At 58.6% G+C, this 19,779-nt stretch overlaps 2 protein-coding genes and 1 pseudogene across 2 annotated transcripts in view; all 3 read left to right on the top strand.

Moving 5' to 3' along the window:
• The window catches only part of LOC116483644 (retinal rod rhodopsin-sensitive cGMP 3',5'-cyclic phosphodiesterase subunit gamma), a 223,324-nt gene that overhangs the window by 171,983 nt on the left and 31,562 nt on the right, over positions 1–19,779 (top strand). The window lies entirely within an intron of this gene.
• LOC116483335 (uncharacterized) lies at positions 6,437–7,755 on the top strand (annotated as a pseudogene).
• LOC131381347 (uncharacterized) lies at positions 9,758–11,028 on the top strand. The gene is made up of 3 exons (XM_058428789.1): positions 9,758–9,765; positions 9,816–10,371; positions 10,628–11,028. The coding sequence occupies exons 1-3, from the start codon at positions 9,758–9,760 to the stop codon at positions 10,652–10,654; spliced, it is 591 nt and encodes a 196-aa protein (XP_058284772.1). The 3' UTR covers positions 10,655–11,028.

Here is a 19,779-nt window from a genome sequence, read left to right as displayed (position 1 = left end):
GGAAGCTGCTGTGTGCTGTGTCTCTCTAAACTGGCCTGCTGGTGCCTCTGTGCTGCTCTATTGATTACACAGACCCTCCCTTGGTGGGGTGTGGCCGACAGGAGGGCAGGGGTGCGTGCCCATGGGGCCACCTGGGAGGGGGGCCACCTGGGAGGGGGGCCACCTGGGAGGCTGCCCACCCTGGATGGCTGCTGCTCTGCTGTGTGTTTGGGGGTGCACACGTGCTCCTGCCTGTCTGTGTTTGTTTTAGTAGCTAGTCAGTGTTATTAAGATGTCTCAAGTCCACTTGGAGCAGATTGAGGCTCACACCTAGAAAGTGGAATGTGGCTCCTCTGAATCCCTTCTTGGGAGGTCCCGAGCTCAGATGGCCTCTGCCTGTCCGGAGTAGACAAAGAGTTCTCATGGAAACTGCCTTCAGATTTCTTTTTGAACACACTCATATTTGCTGCGAATAACTCCCTTTTTTGTGATGCTCTCAGATCCTGCCTGTCCTGGCGATGTAGGCAAACGAATGAGCAGCATCCAAACTGTCCCCATGAGCCGAGGTCACAGCCTCGTCAGGCCCCAGGAAGGGCCAGTGCCCCTACCCCCACCTGGCCCCCAGCCCCCTCTAAGGCATGGAAGAGAGACCCAGGGGGCAAGGCCATGCGGTCCTGATACAGGTCCCAGACAGATGGGCGTCCCGGGCTTCAGGCAAATGGGTCACCTGTCAAGGACAGCACTAGTGACGTCCCAGCACCAGGGAGTGGCCCCAAGCCAAACCGAGGAGTGTCTGGGAGCCGGGGACACATGGGCTTTCAGTGTGGGGGACTCATTACATCAGCTACTTGAGGGTCAGGAAATAATTTGTCACTCTCTGCCCCACATGGCCTCTGTGGAAATCAAACAAGCAGTGTTGCCCATTTTTAAAGATAAATTAATGCATCAATATAAAAAACGTCAGGCAGCAATGTGGAGGGGGTAGGCAGACAGGGCTTGTGATTTATTGGCTCTTTAAGGAGTGTTTCTGTGGCCACTCTGGCTTCCTCCTGCCACCAGCAGGGTGCCCAGGGGCCCCTCCACTGAGGTCATGAGCCAAGCCACCCACCCCAACTGGAGGGCCCCTGAACAGGCTGAAGGGCCACACTCCCTCCAGCTGGTGACTCAGAAACATCCAGTATTAACTGCACTGGGACAGAGAGACAGGGAAGGAGCTAGGGGCAGGAAGCAACAGTCCTGTCCCTGGAACAGGTTGTGGGCCTGCCCTGGGGCTGAGTGCTCCTGTGTCCTCACACTGAGGGGCTTCTCCAGGCCTGGCCACAACGAGGCTAATGGGGTCCCCAGGGGGCTGTGGCTCCTGATTCCGTAGCATGAACAGGTGCCCCACAGGCTCAGATGGTCCCCCAGGGCTGTGCCCTCCCTCCCTGAGGGCACCTTGCCAGCATCTCCACCAACACCCAGGACCACCCTGGTCCATGTTTGCCAGTTCCGAAGGTGAGAAATGACACTTCCTGGCTGTGTCAATTTGCATTTCTTTGGTTTTTGGAGGGCGTGAGCTTCTTTCCATTTGTTTGGGGCCATGGTGAATGTCTGTTCAGTCTTTGCCTGTTTTCTATGGAAGGGTCCCCATTTCCCTTGCCGACGGATGTGGCACTCTGGCAGCTGGGAGTGGTGGCGTTCAGCGGTGCCCATGTGTGCTTTAGCTGAGGTGCGTGCGGGAGAGGAGGGCTGATGCTGGCCTGGAATCTTACCAGGGATCTACAGCCCCGGCTTTGTTGTCAGAAAATGCTTAGAGAGGCCTCCTGGGAGCCAGGCAGGATGCAGCAGGAAACAGAGGGGCAGAAAGAGCTCAGGTCCACAGCAGCGGGGAAGGGGGCACCAGCTACCAGAACCCAAGCAGGAACTGGGCTTGAGGGGGACAAGGAGTGGGGGAGGGGGACTGAACATTTAGACAGGGGTGTGGGGGCTCTCTGAGAAGACATGTGAGCAAAGATTTGTGGGAGGAGATGGAGGCGCCTAGAGCAAGAAGAGCAGTCCTCAGAGGGATGGGCACGCAGAGGCCCCAGGGCGAGCACAGCCTGGGTGCATTCTAGGAGCTGCAGGGAGGCCAGGCCAGGGCCGTGGGGGGCTGGGGCAGGAGGTCAGGCTAGCTGGGGGCCTGTGGGTTCCAGGAATGCTTTAGCTTCTGCTGCGAGTGCTGGGCGGGTAGGCTGTCAGTTCTCCAGGTGCAGGGCAGACAGGTGGTATGAGGCCCAGTTTGCAGAGAGCATGGAGCGCCAAGCCTTGTGACCCACAGAGGTTTAAATGCCGGTGAGAGCCCTGGGTCCGCAGGCTAGAGTTTGCTCCTCTGCAGAGCTCCTGGTCGGCCGGCATCTGCCCTTCTCTCCAGGACTTGGTGGTTCTGCTCTACAGCCAGGCGGCCCTTGGAGAGCAAAGGTCCGGGCCAGTGAGAATCCAACATATCCCCAAGCCCCACAGCAACAAGGGTTGAGGGAGCAAAGGATGGTCTGGATGGTGGGAGGTGGCGGTGGCCTCGGTGGGTGGGTGGGTGGGGGTGCTGCTGACTTTAGTGCGCTCCCGTTACTCCGTTACTGCACAGGGGTGAAGTGCTGCCAGCCCCCATCCGTGTCCCTCTGCAAAGTGCTCCTGGCATCGAGCTGGGCTTTCCGGAGGCTCAGCCTCCATTTTCTCCTCTGGGCAAGGGGAGTCCTGGGCCAGCGCCCGCTGTCCAGCCTCCCTGCGCCCCGCCGCCCATTTCCTTTCCTGGAGGCTCTGACGGGCCTGGAGGGCCCGGGCGTCGGGGTCGGGTCAGTAGGCTGCCCGGGTCAGCTGAGGCCCGGTCAGTGCGAGGGGCTTTGTCGGAACCGAGGCCGCGGCTACTTGAGGCCTTTGTGCAGAGCCCCGCTCTGGCCACCCGGGGAGGCCGAGGCCAGGAGACCCGCAGGGCCCCCTAGGAGCGCCCTCCACCCCCTTGGCGACCCCTCCCAGACCAAGGCAGGGCCGGAGCGGACGGCGCCCGAGAGCAGCGGCGCCAGAAACGGGAGCAGGCACAACCCGGCCCCCGGGGCCTTTACAGCCCGCGAGGGGCTGTCTCCTCGGGCCCGGCGGGGCCTGGACTCTCTCAGCCTCGCCGCCGACCTCGGGAAAAGCCTCCCAGCCTCTCCACCCGGCAGCTGGAGGAGGCCCGTCCGGGGCTGGGGACAGCGCGATCGACCCGCCTGGGGCTAGGCCGACGGCTGCGGATCGCGGGCCGCGGGGGGGCGCACGTGCGAGACCCTTTTCCCGGCCCGCCGGGAGGCAGGACGGAGCCCCAACTTCAGAAGCCGACGCCACGTCCCGCCCGGAGGTCGCCGGGGAGGGCCGAGTGCGCACGCGCCTGACTGTCCCCACGGCACGCCCAGGGGCGCCGGGGCCGCCCTGTGATTGGCCCGGGCGGCCGCGCTCTTGGCCAATGGATGCGCGGCTCCTGGCTCGGCGCGGGCCTCCGGGGCGAGGGTTGGGGAGGGTCTGTCTCCAGCCAGGTCTTTGGCCTGGGGAGGGCTGCGCCGGCCCACGGGGTCGCTCCTTCAAGCTGCCCGCCTCCGCTCCGGAGACGAGGCCAGCGAGTCCGTGATCCCGGCCGCCCCCAGTAGTGAGCCCGTGCGCAGAAGCGCCGGCTGAGACGCGGAGCCCCGCCCCGCCTGGCCGGGGCCTGCCCTTCGCAGGGCCTCCCCGTCGACCCCCGGCCAGCCCCGCTCTCCCTGCTCCCATCCTGCAGGTCAGAAAAACAATGCTTGGGTGGAGGGGGCCCGCGCCTGTGGTCCCAGCCACTCGGGAGGCCGAGGCGGGAGGATCGCTTGAGCTTGGGAGGTGGAGGCTACAGTGAGCCTTGATTGCGCCGCTGCACTCCAGCCTGGGCCACAGAGCGGAGGCCCTGTCTCTAAATGAAACAACGGTGCTTAGAAAGCAAACAAGCCTGTTGCCAAATACCATCAACAAAAATGAGCAGCGGTCATCTCTAGGTGGTGGGGTTGGAGGTAAATAAAAAATATTTTGACTGAGCACAGTGGCACACGGCTGTAATCCCAGCACCCCAGGCAGGAGTTCGAGACCAGCCTGGCCAACGTGGTGAAACCCCGTCTCTACTGAAAACACAAAAAAAAGAAAAAAAAAAAATTAGCCAGGCGGGCGTGCTGGTGCACGCCTGTAATCTCAGCAACTCGGGAGGCTGAGGCAGGAGAATCACCTGAGCCCGGGCAAGGCAGAGGTTGCAGAGAGCCGAGATCGTGCTACTGCACTCCAGCCTGGTCGACAGAGTGAGACCCTGTCTCAAAAAAAGAAAAAAAAAAATTTTTTTTTCATCTCTGTAATTTGTTAATTATTTCGGTTAGTGTTAGTATATTGTTTGTATGAAAATACTGCTTTTGGGCCGCGGGCTGTGGCTCACGCCTGTAATCCCAGCACTTTAGGAGTCTGAGGTGAGCGGATCATGAGGTCGGGATTGAGACCATGCTGGCTAACATGGTGAAACCCCGCCTCTACTAAAAATACAAAAAATTAGCCAGGCGTGGTTGCAGGTGCCTGTGATCCCAGTTACTTGAGAGGATGAGGCAGGAGAATCGCTTTCACCTGGGAGGCGGAGATTGCAGTGAGCTGAGATCGTGCCACTGCACTCCAGCCTGGGTGACAGTGTGAGACTCTGTCTCAGAAAAAAAAATTGCTTTTTATAAAAATGAAAGCTGTATAACAAGAACAATAATAAAAACAGTAAGTGTTGGTGAGGATGTGGAGAAATTGGAGCTCTCATACAATGCATGCGCCGTGAAAAACACTTTAGCAGTTCTCAAAGAGCGAAGGGTAGAATTACCCAGCAGTTCCGCGCAGCCACACACCCAGAGAACTAGGGGCAGGAACACCAACAGTGTGCTCAACATGGGTTATTCCAAATGTTGACCACAAGGATACTCACCGCAGAGAAAAGGTGGAAACAACCCACGTGTCCATCCATAAATGAATAGAGAAACAAATGTGATCCCTCCATACAATGGACTATGATTTAACCTTAAAAAAGAAGGAAATTCTGACGCACACCACGCACAGATGGTCTGAAAACATTATGCTAAGTGAGATGAGCCAGTCACAAAGGACAACGTCTGTCTGATTCCACTTATAAAAAATCTAGAATAGGCAAGTACAGAAACAGAAAGTAGGTAAGAGGGTGCCAGGGGTTGGGGGAGAGGGCAAGGCCAGGGGCTGGGGGGAGAGGGAAAGGCCAGGGGTTGGGGGAAAGGGCAAGGCCAGGGGCTGGGGAGACAGGGAAAAGGAAGTTGGTGCTTGATGGATAGTCTCTGGAATGACAAAAAAGTTCTGCAAACGGATAGTGTTGAGTCTCACAACATGGTAAATGTACTCAATGCCTTTGAAGTGTACACTTAAAAATGGTTAAAATGGCAAAATGTATCACAGTTTAAAAAATTATGGGCCAGGCATGGTGGCTCACACTCGTAATCCCAGCACTTTGGGAGGCCGAGGCGGGCGGATCACCTGAGGTCAGGAGTTCGAGACCAGCCTGGCCAACATGGTGAAATCCTGTCTCTACTAAAAATACAAGAAAATTAGCCGGGTGTGATAGTGGGTGCCTGTAATCCCACCTACTTGGGAGGCTGAGGCAGAAGAATCCCTTGAACTCAAGAGGTGGAGGTTGCAGTGAGCCAAGATCACACCACTGCACTCTAGCCTGGGTGACAGATCAAGACTCAGTCTCAAAAAAGAAAAAAATATATATAATGTAACATACCCAAACTAGGCTGGGCGTGGTGGCTCACGCCTGCAATCCCAGCACTTTGGGAGGCCGAGACAGGCAGATCACGAGGTCAGGAGTTAGAGACCATCCTGGCTAACACGGTGAAACCCTGTCTCTACTAAAAATACAAAAAATTAGCCGGGCGTGGTGGCGGGCACCTGTAGTCCCATCTATTCGGGAGGCTGAGACAGGAGAATGGCGTGAACCCGGGAGGCGGAGCTTGCAGTGAGCAGAGTTTGCACCTCTGCACTCCAGCCTGGGTGACAGAGCGAGACTCTGCCTCAAAAAAAAAAAAAAAAAATTAGCCAGGTGTGGTGGCATGTGTCTGTAGTCCCAGCCACTTGGGAGGCTGAGGTGGGAGCATCGCTTGAGCCAGGGAGGTTGAGTCTGCCGTGAGCCATGGTGGTGCCACTGCACTCTAGCCTGGGCCACAGAGCAAGACCTTGCCTCGAAAAAATTTTTTTTTTAAATTTACAGCTGTAATTTTGGAAGCAGCGTGTGCACTGATACCCGCTCCAAGCATGCTCTTGGTCTGGATGCGGCAGGATTTCAGTTCCAGGAAGCAGCTATTCTCTGAGCTAGAAGGCCGCTTCTCCCCAAGAGAAAGGGCAGCAATGCTTCACCAGTTGTGTGCCTAACAGTTTTCAATCCCACTGGGAGAGCTGCGAGGGAAGGATGGCTCATTCGGAATGGACACACAGAGGCGGCCCCAGTACAGAGAGGGGCTCTAGGCCCTGAAATGCTGTGCTCCTCCCAGGACACACAACTCCACGTGACGGGGATAACACGCGACACAGCTCCTGCTTCGATGCTCCCCAGTTCCTGCCTGGTTGCTCCCCTGGCTCCTGGCCTGGATGCTCCTCAGCCCCTGCCTGGCTGCTCCCCCAGCTCCTACCTAGGTTCTCCCGTATCTCCTGGCCTTATGCTCCCCAGTTCCTGCCTTTGTGCTCCCCCAGCCCCTCCAACCCAGAATGCTCCTTCCCTCTGGCCAGGCCCCCTTCCCGGCCCCGCCCCTTCGGGGCTCAGGCGGGAACCCAGCTGGCTTTTTCCTCCCAACCAGAGCAGCTCCCTCTGGTTCCCAGGTTGCCTGCCCTTCCAGCTGGGAACACCGGCCTTGCAGGGAGGGGTGGGGGCGCTCACCACGAGGCGGCCACACAGGGCGCGAAGGGGTCCCAAGGCCTACCCAGGAGGAGCGCCTGTTTTTCCGTTGCGGGCTGCGCGCGCTGCCCACGCTGCCACGCTTGGGGCCTGGCAGGAGGCCGCCATCCCGGCCACGGCCGCTGGAGGGCGTCCCCGCACCGCTCCTGCCTGCCGGTTCCCGCGGGAGGGCGCCTGTGGCGGGCGCCGGAGGTTGATCTCCTGGTTCACGCCAGGATTGCGAACCGGCGGCCGGAGCGGGAGGCCGCAGAGCCGAGTTCAGGTCGCAGTCCTGACCTACCTGGCGGCGACTTCCTGTCCCGCGGCTGCGCTGCAGCTCTCCAGGTCGGGGTGAAAATGCAGATACGGTCCCGTGGACTAAGTCACGGACGTTCGTTTCTCACAGCGCCGCGTGCCTGCCTGCAGGCAACTGAGCCACGCACGCCGAGGCCGCTACGCACGCCGAGGCCGCCCCACCGCCAGGGGCCTGAACGCGCGGGCCCAGACCGGCAGCCCCCTCGGATCCTAAGACCTCTGAACCGCAGCGCAGGTGTGGGGGTCCTCAGCCCGCGCCATCCAAGCAAGAACCGAGAGCGCGAACGCCACGCCTTCCCCCACCCTCTGCCCTGCGACCCTGGCTGGCGGTCCCTCCTGCAGCAGCTGGGCCTGGAATTCGGGCTGCGGAAGGGGCTGCACCCACGCAGGGCTCACGCCATGGATGTGGGCGCTGGGAGAGTCTCCGCGCTTTCCAGCCCTGGTCCCCGGCTGTTTCCTGGTGCTGCCCAAGAAGCAGGTCCCTCGGGCCAAACCAGCCCCTGTTCTGGTGCCGGCCAGTGCCCTCAGCCTGCGGGCCTAGAGGCTAGAGTGCTGGCGGATGGGCAGGCCCTGACCACGCTGTCCTCCCTGGGAGCTTACTGGTGAGATGCTCATCTGCCTCAGGGGGCCCAATAATGGTCACCTGACATGAAGGGACAGAGGTGGTCTGTCCAGGGTGACGGTGACCACTGTCCTGGCAAAGCCCAGGCCCTGGGCAAGCGCCATGCTGAGAGGGGCTGGCCGCCCGCTGCCGATGGCCTGACTCAGGAAACCTCGCTCCCCTGAGCAGCCAGCTGGAGGAGAGGCAGCGGCAGTGGACCTCTGGGGACGGATTGGAGGGGTGGCCCTGCGGCCCTTGGTTGGGCAGGAGGGATGCTGCAGCAGCTGCTGGAGCTCCCGGGCAGGGGCTGTCCCTCGGTCAGTTGGGTCACAGAGCAGCCGGCGCCTGCGTCATTCTCAGCCTGCCCGAGGGGGAGGCTTCCGCTCCAGGTGGGTGACCCGGGGCCCTTGCTATCATCCCCACAATGTTTCCTCTTTCCTCTCCACCTCCTCCAGCCTCCCTGGGCAGCCTCCTCTCTTTCTCTGCTGGAGCCTTCCAGCTTCCGGAGGCCTCCTTGTGAGAGCAATAAAATGCCTTTGAAAGGAGGCTGGGATGTCCAAAGGGTCACAGGGCTGGGGGCTGAGAAGCCTAGATAGAAGTGGCTGGGTAGGAGACACAGGCCTTGGCGTGCTTTCAGGGGACACACAACAGGGACAGTCCCCACTGACTTTCCTCCCACTCCACCTCCACTAACTCACCTCTCTCTTGTCAACACGGGGGGTCTCCTGTCCTGGAACATTCAGGGAAAGAGGTGTGTCTGAACCCCGCCTGGGGAGACAGATGCCCTCAGGCTGTCCTCTTGGCTCTGCTCCCTTCTTCCCTCCTGTTCACGGCTCCCAGCCACCCCGATGGGGCCTGTTTAATTGATTCAATTTGTTCAACAGTAAAAACACTCCACAGATGTCAGCCTCCCAGCACCCCACCCCTGGGGAGCCGCAGACACCTGCCAAGGCTCTGGGGCTGGGAGTCCTTCTATGGGCCACCAACACCAGGATCTGGGGGAGGCCTCTGGGCCTGGGAGCTCGTGTGGGTGCCCCGCTCACCAGAGCAGACCAGCCACTTCAGCCCAGGGACTGCTCCTTCAATGGCACCAGTGGCGTTCTGAACAGTGACCTGATGCAAATATGTCATTCTGAAGGGTTTAATGTTTCTAGACTCCCAGGTCTGGGAGGATGACCTTGGAGATGACCTCCATTTTGGTCAAGCTACCATCCCAGGCCCAGGCCACTGTCAGGGTCCCACCTTTTTCAACCACCTGGGCTTGGGGGGTTTTCTAGGTAATCAGTGCTGGGAGGCGGACTGAGGGCTCCCAGGGTCCTGATCCTGTCCCCTGCAGGGGAGAGGCCCCTCGCCTACAGATTGGGAGCCCTGCGTCCACAGCTTCAGCGCGGTGGCCCGTCCTACTCCCAGGGATGTGTGTGGCCACAGCTGCGCTGGGAGATGCTCTCAGGTGTTGTCTAAGGGAAGACGTGGGCCTGGAGGTCAGGAGACCCAGGCTGAACCCCTGACGCCCCTGCCCAGACCACAGCCCTCTCTCCCTGTGAAGGTCCCTGGGGCCACCACTTTCCACCCTAGAGGGAGTCCCCTGCGATTGAATGGTTGGTTGAGTGACTGAAGAGGGGGACGGTTTAGGGAGCATTTGCATAGCTGGCCAGGCTGTGGCTGTGGGGGCTTCTGCCCACCCCCATCCAGCCCCACCTTGGACAAAGACGCCCCAGCCGTGATTAGGAGAAAACTCACCCTGAAAACGGTCTCAGGTTAGAGTTACCAGGACACCTGCCTCTCCAGCTTGGGGGTCTCTCACGTGCCCCTCTCAGGCAAGATCGGGCCTATCATTGGCTTAGGTTTTAGGAAGGTCCCAAACTCATTCGCCAAGGGCTGAGCTTCTCCATAACTCCCAGGACACAGGGAGAAGACGAGGGGAGGGAAACTGAGGGACGGAGATGAAAGAGCTCGTCCCAGCGAAGGACCGGCGCTTCAGGCGCTGGGCCCAGGCGGCAGTGAACAAGCTGGGGGTGGGGCGTCGGGCCGCGCCCCCGCCCTCCAGAACCCCAGCGCGGACCCCGGCTCCGGGGCGGGGGCGCTCGCAGTCGCGCGAACCCGGAGCTGCGGAGAGAACAAAAGGGGCCCCGCCCCCTCCCCGGGCAGGCCCGCTGCGGCCAATCGGCGCGGCCGCTATCGTCTCCGCTCTCTGATTGGCTGTGCGACGGCCAATCGGGTGAGGGGGCCGCCAGCTCGTGCGGCCCCACGTGGGGCTGTGCGCGCCGCTGTTAGCGGACCGCAGCGGGCGGGGCGCGTGGTTCGGTCGCGCGCTGCGCGCCTCGGGGACGCGATTCGCGCCACCCCCAGCCGTCCCTGCCATCCCGAGGCCCCCAGCGAGCGGCGCCGTGGCTTCGGGCGCGCGAGGCTCGGGGCCATCGCCGGGTGCTGTGCGGTTCCCGGCTCGGAGGCGCTGGGCCAGCGTCGCGGCTGCCCCCTGCCCATGCGGGAGGGAAGCGAGCGGCGCTCAGGGACCAGGAGCGAAGGCATTGCCACCTGGCGAGGCGGGGAGGCCAAGGTGGGCTGTGGAAAGAAGAGGCGGGCCTGCCGCTGGTGGTGGTGGGATCAATTTATTCATTGATTGAGTCTGTCATTGACACCTCCTACTCCAGGGCCCTCGGGACACAGACAGCGGTGGCCCCGGTGGAGGCTTGGGGGCTAGCCTCCCCCTAGTTTCCATTAGTCTCCCCTCCAAACTACTTCAAGTGGAACATACAAGCATGTTTTTTGATATGGGCAATTGACACAGTCTTACATTTTTATGGCACCCTCAGACAGGGTATTTGAGGAGAGTTGAATAAATGGAAAATACGTGAATTAAAGGAGAGCTGTGCAGTACCCAGGGCCAGCAACAAAGGGGAGCTGTTACCCCCTGAGACCTGGAGGGCAGCTGGAGCCATAGGAGAGGCCGTCTCCAGGAGCCGTGACCTTGGAGAGGGACACAGCGACCCGGCAGGGAGGAGCTGCTGCTGTACACTGACCTCACCCCTCCTGACTGCTTGGCTTGTCTGCCGGCTACGCATTGGCTGAACTAGGTGGAGGCCAGGGAGCAAGGAGGCCCCATGGATCCTGTACCTACAGTCAGCTTCCCGGGGCACAGAGCAGGGGCTGGGGTGGGGCAATGGGAAGGTGTCCAGCACCTGTTTTGAAGTGTGAATAAAAGCATCGTAGAAAATGTTGCTGTTTTGCTTTGTTTTGTGGATGTGTAGCCCATGCAGAGGCAGCCTAAGATGGGGCATGACCAGGCTGGGCCCCGCCTCTTGCAGATCCACTAGGAGCCACCCCAGAGCCAAGGGGACCTTCCTTGGAGGGCTTCCCATCCCGTAAGTGATGAGTCACAAAACGAGGCAGGACTGTGGATGAGGAATGCCCCGTGTCAGTGCACGTGCACGGTGCTGTTCAGCCGCCTCTTCCTGGGGGTCCTCCCAGATGCTCCCATGCTTGCCCATCTTAGCAGCTGTCACAAGCCACTGCTGGGACTGTAATTCCCCGGGGCAGGGACTGATCCTGTTTGCTGTTACCCCTTCGTGGGGCCTGCATCTGGAAGGAGGATGGATCTGCCTGGGTGAGGCCTGAGATGGGGGCTTCCCTCTGAGGCAGGGGACATGTATTCACTCATCAAACCTTTTCAAGGGAGCCTTTCTCTGCCAGGTTGGGCTTAGCCCCGGGGAGTCCAAGGAAGAAAAGATGTAGTCCAGACTTGGAGACATGTGTGACCCAACAGTGCAGCCATGCACGAGTTCCCGATAAGGCAGCTCGGGCCCAGGTCCCCTGAGAGGCTTAGGAGGGGGAGGACTCTTGGATAATGAGGAGAGAGGGGGTGGCACTTGAGGTGGCTTTGAAGGGCAAGGAGGAGTAGGAGTGGTGGAGAAGCTGAAGAAAAGCAGGGGGCAAGGAGATGCCACCATGGGGATCAAGGACGTGGCGTCCGGGGGAGTGTGGCTGTGCACAGCTGGGCCTCTGCCTCTCGGGCATCAGGAGGCTGGGGTGAGGCACCCCTGCCCCTGGCTTCTCCGCCTGTGGTATGGCGATGATGATAGGGTTGTTGGGCAGGGTGAGGGGATGTAGGTGACGTGCAGCACAGTGTCTTGGTAATTACAGGCTCGATAAATATACATGAGCTGTCATTATAAGCATTTGTTGCAGTTGAGGAGGTGGTGATGGGTTTGGCTGGGGTGAGCTGCCTGTGGGGGGCTATGAGGTTAGTGCGAGAATGGCCCTTTTTCAGGGACATGGAAGCTGCCTCTCATTCCTGCAGCGCATGTGGCAGACATCACTAATCCATCAGCCACTCCCTCCCACGGAGCCCAGCGGTGGCCTCAGGCCCTCAGATCATTCTCCAGGCAGCCCCTGCTAATCAATCACAGCTGGCACACAGATGGCCCTGCCTGCCATCTCCGATTCCACTGACATCAAAAACTGGGATCTGGGCTGGGTGTGGTGGATCATGCCTGTAATCCCAACACTTTGGGAGGCCAAGGTGGGAGGACTGCTTGAGCCCAAGGAGGAAGAAACTGCAGTGAGCCGTGACCGCGCCACTGCATTCAAGCCTGGGGAATAGAGGGAGTCCCTGTCTCAAAAAATAAAATAAAAAAGTTGGGAATTAATGGCTGGGAACCAGAAGTGCCCCCCAACCCCGGGCCTGTCTCCCATGTGGAAGGGCGTCCTGGGCTGGTGGATGGGATTTTATTATTTTTTTGAGACAGGGTCTTACTCTGTTAGGCTGGAGTGCAGTGGCACGATCTTGGCTTACCGCAACCTCCGCCGCCCAGGCTCAAGTGATCTTCCCACCTTAGCCTACCGTGTAGCTGGGACTACAGGTGCTGCCACCACACCTGGCTAATTTTTGTAGTTTTAGTAGACAGGGTCTCATCATGTTGGCCAGGCTAGTCGAGAACTCCTGACCTCAGGTGATCCGCCCTCCTCAGCCTCCCAAAGTGCTGGGATTACAAGCGTGAGCCACCGCACCCAGCCTAATTTCTGTATTTTTTTGTAGAGATGGGGTTTTGCTCTGTTACCCAGGCTAGTCTCAAACTCCTGAGCTCAAGCAATCTGCCTGCCTCGGCCTCCAAATGTGCTGGGATTACAGGCGCAAGCCACCACGCCCAGCCTGGGATCTTGTTTAGGAGCAGAGAGGCTAGAGGGTTCAGAAGCCTGTCTCTAGAAGAGAGTGTCTGGCTTGAGTTTCAGGATGTGCAGGTGCCACTGGTGCTGTCAGAACAGCCTGGACCCAAAGCCAGAGAGGGCAAACAGGATGGCACCTGTCAGGGTCAGGGAGAGAATGGACCAGAAGGAGGTGCTGGAGTACAGGAACACTGGGCTGGGCCTGGGGACAGTGCAGAGCCCTGAGCCTCAGGGAGGGAAGCCCAGGCTGCCCTGAACAGGGGACAGAGGAGGAGGAACAAGGGCTGCATTGTTGGGCAGGCGACAATCGGGGGTTACAGGGATGAGAGCGTCCTGCAGAGTCACACTCTGCATTCTCAGACCACGCCTCCTCCATCTTTATATTCTTATTAAAAATGTGGGGCAGGCGTGGTGGCTCATGCCTGTAATCCCAGCAATTTTGGGGGGCTGAGGCAGGCAGATCACTGGAGGCCAGGAGTTCGAGACCAGCTTGGCCAACATGGTGAAACTCTGTCTCTACTAAAAATACAAAAAATTAGCCAGGTGTGCTGGTGGGTGCCTGTAGTTCCAGCTACTCAGGAGGCTGAGGCAGGAGAATGGCGTGAACCCGGGAGGCGGAGCTTGCAGTGACTCACCCGGCAAAGATGAGACTGTTTCAAAAAAAAAAAAAAAAAAAAATGAATAGGTCACCAACTTTTTTTTTTTTTTTTTTTGAGACAGATTTTGGTGCAGTGGCACGATCTCAGCTCACTGCAAGCTCCGCCTCCTGGGTTCACGCTATTCTCCTGCCTCAGCCTCCTGAGTAGGTGGGACTACAGGCACCTGCCACCGTGCCCGGCCAATCTTTTTTTGTATTTTTAGTATACATGGGGTTTCACCGTGTTAGCCAGGATGGTCTCGATCTCCTGACCTCGTGATCTGCCCGCCTCGGCCTCCCAAAGTGCTGGGATTACAGGCGTGAGCCACCGCTCTTGGCCAGGTGCACCAATCTTAAGCTGCAGCTCACTGGACTTTCACATTCGTGCACACCCATGCCACCGCCAGCCCGGTCCAGAGAACTCCCAGCCCTCAGAGTCTCCCTCGTGCCCCCTCCCTGCAAGCTCAGTAGCACTCGGCCACCCATCCTGGAGACTGCTCTGCCTGATCCTTAGTCCACGCCAGCAGAGCTGTACAGCCTCCTCTCCGAGGCTGGCGCCTTCACGCAGCACAATGCTGCCCCGTGTTCGCTGCGTCGCTGCGTTGCTGCGTCACTGCATGTGTCTGTGGTTGTTCTCTTGCGTTGCTGTGTTGTAGTCCATCGTATGGATGTAACACTTTATCTACCAAGTCTCTTGTTGACAGACATTTAGGTTATCTCCAAAGTTTACGAATAGTGTTGCTACAAACGTTCTAGTGTGTGTCTCCTTGTGCCCGACAGTGGGGGTTTCTGGCGGATGTTAGCAGACACTGCCAGCTCTCCAAGCCACTGTCCTGACCGCCGCTCCCACCCGCAGTGTGGGTGGGTTCTGATCGCCCCACATGGTGCCAGCACTGGGGACTGTCTGTCCTTTCCTATAGGCCAATCAGGGGGTGGGGGAGACACTCCACCTCTCCATCCTTCCGATGTCCCTGTGGATGGGAGACTTACTGGGGGGCCTGTGCCCCCACACAGCCACCAGCAAGCGCTGGTGCTGCTCCTGGAACGTCAGCCTCAATTCCTTCCTCATGTTTGAAACCCGAGTTAAGAAAACGAAACGTGGCTGGGTGTGGGTCACTGGAAGGCCCCGAGGCCTGCAGCCTCAACGCAAGGTCAGGAAGGGGGCAGAGAAGACGATGGGGTGGAAGAAAAGGGCTGGGAGGGGGACTCTGGGCATTGGGGGAGGGTAGAGAGAGGGACAGGAGTGGCTGGGGCCGGGGTAGCCGAGGAAAGGGTGGGGAGGGTGGTGGGTCACGGAGTCAGCACTCACCAGGACGAGGTTCACCTGCCCAGGGTTCACTGGGTACCTGCTTGAGCCCAGACCCCCAGCCGGGAGCTGAGGATATAATGTGAATACCAGGCAAGGGCCCTGCCCTCACATTAGTGACAGTCCTGGGGAGGCAGCAATCAAATAAACCCACAATAAATACATTATTACAGGCTGTGCCGAGCACTCTGTGCCGTGAGAGGGGCTGGCTTGGCAGCAACATCAAGCTGAGAGTGGACCTCAACCTCAGAGACCACAGGGCCCTGGGAGTCTCAAAGGGGGTTCCCAGCAGAACAGGGGTGGGGAGAAGTGGAGAGTGGGACTCTCCAAGGTGGGTCCCAGCAGAACGAGAGCAGGGAGAAGTGGAGAGTGGATGTTGGGTGTGGGCCAGCAGGGCTGGTCACAAAGGAGATCCAAAGAGACTGAGGGTAGACTGATGAGTAACCAGCGCAGACGTCAGGATTAGATTCAGGCTCCACAGAAACACCACAGAAATAGTAGTGACTTAAGTAAGGGGGATGTTTCTTATTCTTTTACATAAGGCCTCCAGGGCCACTCTGGAGCCTCTGGAATCATCAGGAACCCAGGTTCCTCTGTCTTGTTGCTCTGCCATCTTTAACTGTTGCTTCTCTCTCATGACCCAAAATAGCTGCTTAGGATCCAGCCATCACACCTACATTCCAACTAGCAGGAAGGGAGAAGAGCACAGCCTTATGTTTAAGGATACTTTCTGCTGCACGTGACATTGCTGTTCACCCTCGTTGCACAGAACTCAGACACATGGCTGCATCTAGTTGCAAGGCATGCTGGGAAATGTAATTTTCACTCTTAATGGCCAGGTGCCCAGTTACGAGTTGGGGCACAGCCCCACCTTGCAGGACGTTTCCTCAGTTTTCTATTACTGAGGAAAAAGGGGGGACAAGTACTGGGCAATATAGTTCCCCCCACCCCCGGTAACTGGAGAAGAGGCATCAGCAGGCCCAGAGCTCAGCCACGTCTCCCATGAGCCATCCTGCTGCTGTCACTTTCCATGTCATTTTCATGGACAAGGAAATCAGGTCTCAGGAAGGCCAGTGGCCTGCCCAAGGGCCCACAGCAAGAGGCAGGCCAAGAGAAGCAGAACCGGCTAGGAACATTCCAGAACTTCCATCTATCTGGTGGGGAGAGGGCTCCAGAGCATGAGGTCCCCACTGCGCTCTTCCCCGAGACGCTCCTTCTCTCTGGGTCCTTGGATGAAAAAGGCTGTGATGTCACCACTTAAACAGGACACAGGTGTGGCCACAGACCCCTTCCCATCTTCCTGGAGCACAGCAGGCACGGCAGGGACCCACCACAGGGTGGCCACGCTCTGGATGGCCAGGTGTGCCCTCAACACTGGCAGCCCCCTGCCCCCAGCACTGGCAGCCCCCTGCCTCACACAGAAGCCCAGGCCGAGAAGAGATGAAACTGGACCTGCCACTGCCCTCTATCCCGGCCTCAGCCCGATTCGGGCCCAAGGATAGCGTCCTCCCCAGCACCAGAATTGGGTGTGATCCTCCCGCCTTGGCCTCCCAAAGTGTTGGGATTACGGGTATGAGCCACTGCACCTGACCCAGAGCATTTTCTATGCACACACAAGGGCTGCATTCACACACGCACGTATGGAACAGGACGGGATGTGGGTTTTGTGCTGCTACTGGCCCTGCTCACCTCCCTAGCTGAGTGGCTGGGCCGTCATTCATACTGGATCAGTGAGGTAGACCCTGCTGATGGAGGAGTGTCCAGTCCAGTCTTTTGAGGAGGTCTTTGTGTTGGGTACTTGTGAGTACTCGGGAGGGAGGGCTCCCTTCCCCCTTCGTCAGGCCTCAGTCATTCCCACTTGCCACCACAGTGTTTGTGGGGCCCTGGGAACCCGGAGACGCTTAGAGCATGCACTGTCACCAGGGGCGGTGGATCCGACGCTGCTCCGTGCAGGGCAGGGGCTGAGAGCACCAAGACCCTTAGGATTCTAACTGATGCAATCAGCTCAAACGCCATCAGCACAAAAGGAAGCTACGGCCGGAAAGGCCTGGGTGGCGTGGGCCTCTGGGCCTCTGAGCCTCTGGGGACCCAGCTGTCGTCAGGGTTCTGTCTGTCTGTCTTTCCACTTGTCTCCGTGTTTCTGTCCCTTGCTCTTTCTCTCTGTGTGTGTTGGCCTCTGCTTCTCCACTGCAAACACGTGTTTCCCTGTTCTTCAAGGGGAATAGGGGAGGAGAATGGTGACATGACTCAGACAGGGCCAGGCCAGCTCGTTCCCAGTGTGGCTACTGAGTAGGAATGCAGGGTCCTTGCTCATTCCAGGAAAGGGCTTGCTCCCCTGGGCCAGGGGACACGGCCGTGTGATCGTCCAGGCGGGGGAGTCGGGTAACAACTCTACTAGAACCACGTGCGTCAGGTGAGGGCGGTTCCAGCACAAAACAGGGGCATCTGTTACCAGGAGAAGGTGGCAGGAAGGCCTTGGGGCAGACATGGCAGCGGGGGCCACACTCAGCCTCCGTGGGAGTCACATATTTCCCCTGACCCACTCCCACGACTCCAGGGGCCCCGTGCAGCCATCTGATGGTCAATAAAAACACTCCCTTTCCCTCCAGGAGATGAGCCGGGTGGCTCGGCTGTGGCTGCAAGGGGGGACAGCTGTGCCCGCTATCTGGGATGTCCACCTCCCTGAGTTCTGGTGAGGGTCTACCAGGTGTCTGCAGCTGTGGAGTGGACGCTGGAACTACCCACTGCCAACCTACCTGACACCCAACAGCAGGGGAAGAAGAGGAAAGAAAATAAAATAGAAAGCGCATAGCCCCAGGCAAGAAAGTCGAGGAGCCCTCCTTTTCCTCAGGGGGCCCCGAGCTGCCATTGGTATTGGCGGTGCCTTCACTCCTGACCTTACCACCACTGCCCTCGTCTCCAGCCAGAGCCTCGCGTGGGTGGCTTCTTTCCCTGGTGGGGCGACCCAACTTTTTTATTTTTTTTTGAGTTGGAGTCTCGCTCTGTCGCCCAGGCTGGAGTGCAGTGGCGGGATCTCGGCTCATTGCAAGCTCTGCGTCCCGGGTTCAGGCCATTCTCCTGCCTCAGTCTCCCACGTAGCTGGGACTACAGGCGCCCGCCACCACACCCGGCTAATTTTTTTCTATTTTTTAGTAGAGATGGGGTTTCACCGTGTTAGCCAGGATGGTCTCGATCTCCTGACCTCGTGGTCCGCCCGCCTTGGCCTCCCAAAGTGCTGGGATTACAGGCGGGAGCCACTGCACCTGGCCCCAATTTTATTCCTGGGGTGTCTGAGCCCCTGTGGCTCTTGCCCTCTTGGGGTTGCAGAGGTCTCCCACCAGTGCATTGGCATGTCGTAGGCGTATGTTCTGAGGTCCCCAGCTCCACCCATGTCTCCCTGCCCAACTGCAGGCCGGAATGGCAACCACACACCCTTTTTCTCCTACTCACCTGGTGGCCCATGGAACATTAAATGGCTCCAGATCCCTGGGCTGTAACGATGTCTCCCCATGGGTGCCGCACTGCAGACCTGTGCAGCTCTGAGTCGGGACAGGAGGCAGAGCTTAGGGGCACTAGTGTGACAGTGAGAGGCTGAAACTCCTCCTCCAACTCCTGCCTCCTGAAGCCAGGACTGGAGCTTTTCCTGGCTTGTGGGGTGCCCTGCCTCAGACCAACCAGGTTGTGTGGCTCCTGGGCTACAGATGCCAGGGACAGAGGGTGAGATTGGGAATGGCTGTGACTTAGCTCCTGGCTGTGCTTGTGCCTGGAAATGAGTTCCTTGGTTGCAGGGGCAGGGTGGGGTTCCCTGAGCAGGTTTAGAGGTTCTCTAGGCCCATGGCACGACCTCATCCAGAGCAGAGCTTATTCCTGATGAGGAGAAGTTACTGCCCATGCCATAACGGAAGGGACCAAAGTCATCAGTGTGCCCCACAGCGCTGCCAGGTGCCTGTGAAGCATGGCACCCTGCTGAGATTTCAGGTCCATTATGGCTTCTACAATTGAGCCTTCCTCAGTGGGAATGCAGACCAGCCACAGGGAGGGCATTTTCTTTATTTTATTTTATTTTATTTTTTTGCACACAAAACAATAAACATTTTCTAAAAGTACATACGAACAAAAAGATGCATATCAAACATATTAGGAAGGTTGCACATGGGAAGACGGGGAATAGAAATGGGGGGTGGGAATTAAAGAAAATAAATGAGAGAGGGACTTTGTATGGATTAATGATAATAACCCAATCCTCTATTTGACAAAGAAGAAGGATAAAGAAGAGGAAGAAAAAGAAAGTGGGATAAAGGATCAGAAAGGGAGGAAAATAGAAAAAATTAGAGTATGACTCCAGGGTAGACCTGTTTTGTTGTCGCTTGGTTCGTTGGTTGGTTTGACAGTTGTATTTTTCATATGTTTCGCCATGTTGGCCAGGCTGGTGTCGAACTCCTAGCCTCAAGTGATCAACCCGCCTCAGCCTCCCAGAGTACTGGGACCACAGGCGTGAGCCACCACGTCCAGCCCCCACATTGCTTCTGGCCTCTGTGGTAGACCTCCCAGACGGGGCGGCCAGGCAGAGGCGCTCCCCACATCCCAGACGGGGCGGCCAGGCAGAGGTGCTCCTCACTTCCCAGACGGGGCGGCCGGGCAGAGGTGCTCCTCACTTCCCAGACGGGGTGGCCGGGCAGAGGCGCTCCTCACACCCCAGAAGGGGTGGCCGGGCAGAGGCGCTCCTCACTTCCCAGACAGGGCGGCCGCGCAGAGGCGCTCCTCACTTCCCAGAAGCGGCGGCCGCGCAGAGGCGCTCCTCACTTCCCAGACGGGGTGGCCGGGCAGAGGCGCTCCTCACACCCCAGACGGGGTGGCTG

This window comes from Hylobates moloch, unplaced genomic scaffold, assembly GCF_009828535.3.
Source record: "Hylobates moloch isolate HMO894 unplaced genomic scaffold, HMol_V3 SCAFFOLD_15, whole genome shotgun sequence".
In the NCBI taxonomy this organism is placed as follows: Eukaryota; Metazoa; Chordata; class Mammalia; order Primates; family Hylobatidae; genus Hylobates; species Hylobates moloch.
This window is presented reverse-complemented; position numbering and strand designations above follow the sequence as displayed.

Excerpts from the sequence above, each read along its gene's own strand:
- LOC131381347 (XM_058428789.1), top strand. Across the intron at positions 10,372-10,627 it reads GGCGAGGCGGGGAGGCCAAG|ACAGGGTATTTGAGGAGAGT; the intron begins GTGGGCTGTGGA and ends TGGCACCCTCAG.